General features: G+C 44.0%; 1 protein-coding gene across 2 annotated transcripts in view; it reads left to right on the top strand.

Annotated features, from left to right (window-relative positions):
• Positions 1–6: 6 nt before the first annotated feature.
• The window catches only part of LOC133142183 (ankyrin-1-like), a 35,262-nt gene continuing 24,947 nt past the window's right edge, over positions 7–10,321 (top strand). Inside the window, exons 1-9 of one of the 2 annotated variants that reach the window (XM_061263243.1) lie at positions 7–89; positions 1,366–1,464; positions 2,397–2,594; positions 3,453–3,551; positions 4,726–4,824; positions 5,134–5,232; positions 7,391–7,483; positions 8,100–8,172; positions 8,955–8,975. In XM_061263243.1, the coding sequence (XP_061119227.1) occupies positions 48–89; positions 1,366–1,464; positions 2,397–2,594; positions 3,453–3,551; positions 4,726–4,824; positions 5,134–5,232; positions 7,391–7,483; positions 8,100–8,172; positions 8,955–8,975 (823 nt within the window). In that variant the 5' untranslated portion in view covers positions 7–47. Of the gene's footprint in view, positions 90–1,365; positions 1,465–2,396; positions 2,595–2,617; positions 2,624–3,452; positions 3,552–4,725; positions 4,825–5,133; positions 5,233–7,390; positions 7,484–8,099; positions 8,173–8,954; positions 8,976–10,321 lie in introns of those variants that run through there. The other variant, XM_061263244.1, reaches the window with a different exon arrangement.

Genomic DNA, 10,321 nt, shown 5'->3' with positions numbered 1-10,321 from the left:
CGCCTCTCCACGTAGCATCCAAATACGGCAAGGTGGATGTAGCAGAGATGCTCCTGGAGCGCGGAGCTAACCCCAACGCAGCGGGCAAGGTGAGCGTGTCGTGTGAGGTTGGGGGGTGTGCAGTAAAAATATACTTGAGTGAAAGTTAGTCTCTACTTTTTCATTGCTAGAGATATACAGTGCTGAAATTAAGGTGCATTTTCTTGCATTGAAATAAGTTTAACCCTAGCAATTTTCCCCCTGTGTGGTTGAATCATTGATGTGTCAAATTATTGTTGCGTTCATATTTATATCATACAAAAAATGTGATGTAATAAAACCGCAAAACGGCGATGTCCCATTGTTAAAAAGACTCTCCGCTAGCGAGAACACCAGTTTAGATGCTCCTCAGCCTCTTATTTGCAAAGCGGGGCAAAAAAACAGCAGGCTCCCCCATGCCACGCTCACAGTTTACAACCCGGTTTGGTCTTTGAAGATGTGCTCTTTCCGAAATGGCCTACGCCATGCCCCTAATCTTCTAATAGGCTAAAGCAATAAATGTACATGTAATGTAAAGAGAGGCCAGCCATATAAACAATGGTCTAAGCAGTCCACGCCATTTTAGACTTGTAGGCTATGCCCTATTTATAACATGTTTTTTGGAATTTCTATTCAACTTCACTTAAGCAAGAATTAATCAGGATTACCCAAGTGAAACATCACCCATTTTAATGTTGAATCCTGTTACGTTTTTATATGATATGAATAATTATAATATTCAATTGGCTTATTAAAATAATGTTGCTACTCTAAATAAAAAATATATATAATTAAATGGAATAATAAACTCACCAAACACGCTTTACAAACATGCACTTTCATTTTCGCGCACAATACGAGACCACTCGTGAAGTCCGTTTGACTTTGATAAATCCCACATTATTTGTGCAAATGCATTCCCGAATGATTTACGGTCAATTTTGTTCGGCTCACATTTGATAAATGATTTTTTTTTTTCTCTTAGCTCACTTTTATTCCATGTCCGGCCAACATATTTCATATGCGTTTGATTGGCTCTGTTAAATAAATTCATATTTTGGCCAGTTTGAAGTTTATCATGGACCTATGAAATTTGTAACGAGTACTTTGAATGTTGTAAATGAAAAAATATAAGGAGTAAAAAGGATGATATTTTTCTCTGAAATGTAATTGAGTTAATGTACTAGTATACAAACTTAAAAACACTCAAGTGAAGTACAAATCTCCCCAAATAGTACTTAAGTACAATTACCCAAGTACTTTCCACCCCTGGGTGTGTGAGGGGTGCTGTTTAAAGTGAGTGGGTGGTAGTGAAAGGGTCTGGTGCTGATGCATCGCTCTCCTCAGAACGGACTGACTCCTCTGCACGTGGCCGTCCATCACAACAACCTGGACCTGGTGAAGCTGCTGGTCAACAAGGGAAGCTCTCCACACAGTACTGCTACTGTAAGAGACACTCACACACACACACACACACACACACAGTACTGCTACTGTAAGAGAAACACACACACACACACACACACACACACACACACAGTACTGCTACTGTAAGAGACACACACACACACACACACACACACACACAGTACTGCTACTGTAAGAGACACTCACACACACACACACACACACACACAGTACTGCTACTGTAAGAGAAACACACACACACACACACACACACACACACAGTACTGCTACTGTAAGAGACACACACACACACACACACACACACACACAGTACTGCTACTGTAAGAGACACTCACACACACACACACACACACAGTACTGCTACTGTAAGAGACACTCACACACACACACACACACACACACACACACAGTACTGCTACTGTAAGAGAAACACACACACACACACAGTACTGCTACTGTAAGAGACACACACACACACACACACACACAGTACTGCTACTGTAAGACACACACACACACACACACACAGTACTGCTACTGTAAGAGACACACACACACACACACACACACACACACACACAGTACTGCTACTGTAAGAGAAACACACACACACATACACAGTACTGCTACTGTAAGAGAAACACACACACACACACACACACACAGTACTGCTACTGTAAGAGAAACACACACACACACACACACACACAGTACTGCTACTGTAAGAGACACACACGCACACACACACACACACAGTACTGCTACTGTAAGACACACACACACACACACACACACACACACACAGTACTGCTACTGTAAGAGAAACACACACACACATACACAGTACTGCTACTGTAAGAGAAACACACACACACACACACACACACACACACACACACACACACACACCCACAGTACTGTTACTGTAAGAGTCTCCTCTCCTCTCTCAGAATGGCTACACCCCCCTGCACATCGCCTCTAAGCAGAACCAGCTGGAGGTGGCCAGCAGCTTGCTGCAGCACGGGGCCTCCGCTAACACAGAGTCCCTGCAGGGGGTCACCCCCCTGCACCTGGCCTCCCAGGAGGGCCGCGCCGACATGGTGTCCCTGCTCATCTCCAAACAGGCCAACGTCAACCTGGGAAACAAGGTGAGCTGCCCGGCATTCTGGGAAACAAGGTGAGCCGCCCGGCATTCTGGGATATGGGTGAGGGAGACCTTAGTTTAGTCACTACTTTGAATTAAATAAAATTTAATTCCAAAAGTCTGAGTCCAAAAGTCTGAGACCACTCATGAAAATGCCTCTATTTTGTCAAATACAAACTTTTTAATTACTAATTGTATTATCAGCATAATCATTTGAATCTTAAAAAAAAATGTTTAATTACATTAATTTCTGAATTTCTTAGTACTTGCTATGTCCACCTTTTGCTTTAATGGCAACATGCACTCAAGCTGGCATGGACTCCATAAATGCTTGGCCTTTGTCAGTCTTCAAGTGCCCCATAAATGTTCAATGGGGTTGAGGTCAGGTGATTGTGGATTGTCCAGCACTCCATGCTCTTCTTTGGTCTTCGAGTAGCAAGCATAATTAGGCGGAAAAAGAAGAGTAATTTTCTGGCATAAAAGGCATTTGAGACATGGCTCTAGAAAACTAACAAAGATGGTTGTGGTAACAGGGAATTATGGGTAACAGAAGATCAGGGCAGCATGAAGACCTGAAAGTGTGGAATTATGGGTATCAGGAGGTCAGGGCAGCTTGCCTGTGATCACTAGGACAGTGGGTGAAGCAAACCACTTGATGGGTGTATTTTGGGAAGCGCTGCAGACAGCAGACGGCTGCAGGGGCTTGTGGGACACTGGAGGCTCAGGTGTGAAGGCGCTGACGCACAGCTCCGACAGTGAGGAGGTATTGCCAGCAGGCTTCAGCGGGGTGTGGGGAGTGGGGAGCGTTGTGGCGGATGGAGCGGTCGTTGGTCTAACGTGCTTTTCGTGCCTCCGGCCGCAGAACGGACTGACCCCTCTGCACCTGGTGGCCCAGGAGGGGCACGTGGGAATCGCCGACAACCTGGTGAAGCAGGGTGCATCTGTGTACGCCGCGTCACGGGTAAGAGGCCACCGCTACACACACACACACGCACACACTGTGCACCAGTCTACAGTGTACACACGTCACTCACACGCACATGCACTCACTGTTCCAGTCTCCAGCGTACACACGTCACTCAGGTGCACTCACACACAAACGCGCACACACATGCACACACACACACACACACACACACACACACACACACACACACTGTTCCAGTCTACAGCGTACACACATCACACACACACCACACACACACACACTGTACCAGTCCACAGTGTACACACACACACACACACACACACACACACAGAGTACCAGTCTACAGTGTACTCACATCTCACACACACACACACGCACACACACACTGTTCCAGTCTACAGTGTACACACACACACACACACACACACACACACACAGAGTACCAGTCTACAGTGTACTCACGTCTCTCATACACACACACACACTGTTCCAGTCTACAGTGTACACACACACACACACACACACAGAGTACCAGTCTACAGTGTACTCATGTCTCACACACACACCACACACACACACACACACACACACACCCTGTACCAGTCTCCAGCATAGGCACACCACACACTGCTCCCACAATACATCTGTGCGTGAAACCTAGATTCAACTAGTAGTTCACACATGAGTTCAAATAGTGGTTGTTTTTAGTGCCCTACTGATCTTGCCAGGTGCATTTACACCTGCAAGGAGGAGTAGATAGGCAGGGTTTACTCCTTTGGGATCATTTAATTTGTTCCAATACACTAGGCAAGCTTAGTCAAATGCAGTAAAGTATTTGAATACAAAACGAATACTATTTGAACTCATGTCTGATACCAGCCCACAGTGATATTGTTTCACCCTCAACATCATCACCCACTTCAACTCATATTGGTGCCACCCAGAACATTAAATTCAAAGAGGCCTTATCAGTCATGTACTTAAACCCAGAGTGTCCCAAGATAAAACCAAGGTCATGTACTGACACTGTCTCTCTCTCTCTTACTCTCTCTGCCTCTCTCTCTTCCTCTCTCTCCCCATCTCTCTCTCTCTCTCTCTCTCTCTCTCTCTCTCTGTCTCTCTGCCTCTCTCTCTTCCTCTCTCTCTCTCTCTCTCTCTCTCTCTCTCTCTCTCTCTCTCTCTCTCTCTCTCTCTCTCTCTCTCTCAGATGGGCTACACCCCCCTCCATGTGGCCTGTCACTATGGCAACATCAAGATGGTGAAGTTTCTTCTTCAGCAGCAGGCTCATGTGAACTGTAAAACCAGGGTAGGAGCACCCCCTGCAGCCTTTTATACAGATTACACTCAACATTAAAACCAGCAAAATAAACTCTAAAATAAAATATATATATATATTTTTTAATCAGGAGCACCAACCAATGTTTTGCATCATGAAAATATAGCTATTTGTTTGATAATAAATATAACATGTATAAACTACAACTTCGTTTTACCTGAAGCTTCAAATTTAAAGACCCTAAAACTATAAAGCATTCATCATATTGTAGTTGGAAGCTATCTCAAACCTCAGGTAAGTAGTAGCAGATGCTAACCCCCCCCCCCCCTCCCCTCTCAGGTGGGGTACACCCCTCTACACCAGGCCGCCCAGCAGGGGCACACTGACATCGTCACGCTATTGCTGAAGCATGGAGCTCTGCCCAATGAGATCACCACCGTGAGTACTACTGCTTAGTCTAATCAACTGTCAGTCCCTTTGGATAAAATGTTGTTAAAATGTTGTTACAATACCGTTGTAAATCCCTTCCTATCATTGAAAAAGGCTCACTGAGATGTTGACTCACCCTCGGCATGTGTTTTTCGTCCTTAAATTCAAAATATATAGTTGACAGACTGACACCAAAACATTATTTAGCTGTACAAGAACTCAAGCTCATTGGTTGAAAATTTGTTCAAAAAGCAGAGAAGGTTCTTCTTCACAGAGAAGAACTTATAAAATTCCCCTCGGGATGAATAAAGTATCTATCTATCTATCTATCTATCTATCTATCTAGAAGGGGGGGGGTAAAACAGTGTTGTGGTTTGAGGGTGTTTGTTGCTGCAACCCCTCTCATGACCGTTATGATTCTGATATTACCTATTATACCTTTAAATAACATATTATTTATTCATTATTATACCCTCCTGTTAGTACTCATCTCTCACCCAGTCCCCCTCTCCCCCAGTAGATTTATTTTTGTGTGAATTCTTATGTGCAAACCAAAAATGGATCAATAACTGTGAATGAAATGGCATGGCTAGCGCTAGTTCACCTCATAAGCCTAACCACTGTAGCTACAAATTATACCGTAACCTTCAAAAAAGGGCCAGATACTTCCAGCAAATAGGCTACCCACAAGTTTCCCTTGTGCAATGAAAATACTATGTATATATATTATATATTGTACTATGAAAATACAGTGAAAATATATATGTTGATTCATATACTGTTATACTTCGGCGCAGGGCAAACAGATGAAGGTCGATAACAGGCAAACAGGTATATTGGAGATTAGACTGTCCATAAACGATAATCCACGCAGGGGTCCGGTAGCCAAGCAAACAGATACAACAAAGAAAATCCAAAGAGTAGTAATCAAAAACAACAGGAAAACTGCTGGAGAGAAAAATGGTGGGAGCACATTACAATCTGGCAAAGACGTAACAAAACAGACAGGTTTATATAGACGGACAAAAATGATAATCAGATGGGGAAATGATAATCAGGTGTGCACGATAACGAGAAAGTGAAAAGAGGTGAAACAAATGAATGGGAATATGTGTGTCTGAGAGAAAACACAGATCATGACAATATATATATATATATGTATATATATATATATATAATTCAATACACTTCTCAAATACGGATTACAGTACAGTTCAGTACAGTTTCATATTTCGCAGATATGTCTGTGATAGGGCTTGGTATTTTTGGAATGCACAGTTGCAGTACCCTCCAAAAGTATTGGAACAGCAAGGCCAATTCTTTTGTTTTTGCAATACACTCTAGACAATTGAGTTTGAGGTCAAAAGATGGACATGAGATGAAAGATCCAAAATTTAGCTTTTATTTATTTATATAAATGCTACCAAGTACTTAGTGTTATTTAGTTTCATTTACTTAAATACTCTCTGTTCCAATACTTTTGCTCACCTAGAAAATATCAAAGGTGCTATGTTCTAAGTAGTTAACATATCTAGGTGTAAATACCAGGAAATAAAAGCTGAAATTCTGAACTCTTGTCTCGTGTTTATCTCAACTTATCTCATCTCCAAAATGTATTCAGTGTATTGCAAAAACAAAGGAATTGGCCTTGCTGTTCCAATACTTTTGGAGGGGACTCTATATACTGAAAATATTATCAGGACAATTGTCATTTTCTCAAAATTGAAAAATCAGTAATACCAATATATTGGATCAACCCCTCTGTAAAGATGCCCTTCTACTGTATTAACATGAGCAGGACTGAGCTGTAACATAACAATGGAAGCCATTTTCTGCTCTCTTGCTGAGCCTAGCTAAGTGGCATGCCTGGGTTTGTCTACCCAAATAATTACTCAGCAGTTTCTGTGCAATAAAACATAGCCTCCATCCAGGCAGATAACTTGAGACCTGCGCTGGTATTGTGGAGCAGGGCATTGTGGGAATCCGTTGGGAGCCGTCTCCTCCTTATCTGGTGTGGCAAACACAAGGCCTCCTCATGCTCTCTGCCCTATCCCTCTCTTTATCAGAACAACTCCTCCCTTATGGGCATGGGCAGTTTGGTTTATCTCTCTCTCCCTCTTATTCTCCCCCCCCCCCCTCTCTCTCTCTCTCTCTCTCTCTCTCTCAGAGTGGCACCTCTCCCCTGGGCATTGCGAAGCGCTTGGGCTACATCTCCGTCATAGATGTGCTGAAGCTGGTCACCGACGAGACCGTTTCCGTGGTGAGCTGTACATTCCATCCCCTTAAAGACACACAGAAAGCAGCATGTAAGGTTGGGTACACTGCAAATCCTGTTGTATTATAAGGCTGAATTGTATTGTAATATATAATAAAGACATAAATGAATGTATAATATGTATATTATTATATGTTAGATCTGCATCTGTTTCTGCATCTGTCAGATTGCATTACTGCTTGTAATATCAAAGCGTGCACTGCACAGTGGGAATGTGTACTTGTAATTCAGTGGGAGAGCAGTTTGATGGTTTGGGTTGGTGTTTTAGCTGTTCATGCAGCTACCTCTGGCTCTGCTCTATGGAAGGTGCTGCCATGGAAATGCACCTCTGCTCCTCTGCCACTCATCTGAGCCCAGGAGCCAAAATCCGTTCTCACTGCTTCACTTCTTACTGTTTCTCTGTCCTTTTCTGTAAACACACACACACACACACCACATGCACACCACACACACACACACACACACACACCACACGCACACACCACACACACACACACACCACACACCACACACACACACACACACACCACGTACACATACACACACACACACACCACAACCACAAGCACGCACACACAAATCCATATTCTTTGTCTCTTAGATCCCCACAGAAAAGCATAAGATGAGTTTTCCAGAGACAGTGGATGAGATCTTAGATGTTTCAGAGGATGAAGGTAAGAGATGTCACGCGCATATGCACTCACACACGCACATACACACTGATGCACGCACACACATGCCTGCACACACACATAATGTAGGTCTAGGTGTGAATGATACTGTGGGAGTGAGGGCACTACTGTTGGCTACATACCCCATAGGGTAAGTCTGTGTTTCCCGTGCAGTGTAAGGTTGTCTCTCTCTGTACAGTATTTAAACACTGTGTTTCCTGTACAGTGTAAGGTTCTCTCTCTGTACAGTATATAAACACTGTGTTTCCTGTACAGTGTAAGGTTCTCTCTCTGTACGGTATTTAAACACTGTGTTTCCCGTGCAGTGTTAGGTTCCCTCTATCTGTACGGTATTTAAACACTGTGTTTCCTGTACAGTGTTAAGTTCTCTCTCTGTACGGTATTTAAACACTGTGTTTCCTGTACAGTGTAAGGTTCTCTCTCTGTACAGTATTTAAACACTGTGTTTCCCTTGCAGTGTTAGGTTCTCTCTATCTGTACGATATTTAAACACTGTGTTTCCCGTGCAGTGTTAGGTTCTCTCTATCTGTACGATATTTAAACACTGTGTTTCCCGTGCAGTGTAAGGTTCTCCAAAACACTCTGCAAAACACTGCACTTCTGCATGGAGACATGAGCATCCAGTGATGTTAGAAGCATGAAACCCTTTTTCTCCTAAACCCTGAACCCTAAACCCTGAACCCTGAATCCTAAACCCTAAACCCTAAACCCTAACCCTTAACCCTAAACCTGAACCCTAAATCCTGCCTTTTCCTGTGTTTTAGGAGTTGCTCCCCTCACCATAGGTATGCCTCCTCTCTGCTCTGTACTCTCATAGGTCAGCATGTGCATTTCAGGCTCTCTCTCTCATGCTCTCTCTCTATGTCTCGCTCTCACTCTCTCTCATGCTTTCTCTCTATGTCTCTCTCTCTCACTATCTCTCTCTCTCTATGTCTCTCTCACTCTCTCTCATGCTCTCTATGTCTCGCTCTCAGTCTCTCTCATGCTTTCTCTCTATGTCTCTCTCTCTCACTCTCTCTCATGCTCTCTCTCTCACTCTCTCTCTCTCTCTCTCACTCTCTCTCTCTCTCTCTCTATGTCTCTCTCTCACTCTCTCTCATGCTTTCTCTCTATGTCTCTCTCTCATGCTCTCTCTCTATGTCTCTCTCTGTACTCATGGCTTTCATGGTGCAGGCTGCTCATTGGCATGTAGTCATGGCTCCATGTTCTCATGCACAAATTACCCCTTCAGTAATGAGACAAGGTCAGACCTGGGACAGAGGATATAGTATCTCTCACTGTCCACCAATCATCTTGCGCAATAGATTACCTCTCGCTGTCCACCAATCAGCTTGTGCGATACATGACCTCTCGCTGTCCACCAATCAGCTTGTGCGATACATGACCTCTCACTGCCCACCAATCAGCTTGTGCGATACATGACCTCTCGCTGTCCACCAATAAGCTTGTGTGATCCATGGCCGATGGTGTCCCTGTGGACTTGTTCGACGGACGTCTAAGAAAGCTCCACAGTTGTCTCGTCCGGTCTCAGCCATCAGACCTCTGGCCTCTGGAAGGTCTCAGTGGATCTTCTGCCCTGCGGTGATGTCGGTGACGTACAGAAGAGAGGGACAGGGTCCGTGACTGGGGCTCTGATGGCGAGACCGCGGCGTCAGACAGCAGTCAGGACTGAGAGTAATGACCTGCTGATGGAGGATAAGTTCCAGCAGAAGGTCGCGGTGCTGAGATCTGGAGTCTGTCTCTCCGTGCTCTGGGGCCGCTCCAAAACAAGCGCTCATAACTCACCTTCGCCAGCTTTAACACGTCCTGTGGACATCACTACCATCTCCTCAAATCTGCTGTCTGTAACAGACCTGTGTCAAATACCTCATTGTTTTGTATTCAAATACTTTTCTGCCCTCAATTGGTCTCACTGGGTGCAATTCAGCCAGCCAATAGGACCAGAAGGTGGAGTTTGCACTTTGAGGGTATTTCATAGGTTCCAGTACACCAGACAAGCTTAGTAAAGCGTGTAAAAAGTATTTGAATCCAACGCAATTATGTATTTGACCCAGATCTGGTCTTTAACTGCCCTTAACTCTCTCTCTTTTCCTGTTATCCTCTCTTCCTCCTTTTCTCTCTCTCTTCTTCT

Source organism: Conger conger, chromosome 12 (genome assembly GCF_963514075.1).
Source record: "Conger conger chromosome 12, fConCon1.1, whole genome shotgun sequence".
Lineage (NCBI taxonomy): Eukaryota > Metazoa > Chordata > Actinopteri > Anguilliformes > Congridae > Conger > Conger conger.
This window is presented reverse-complemented; position numbering and strand designations above follow the sequence as displayed.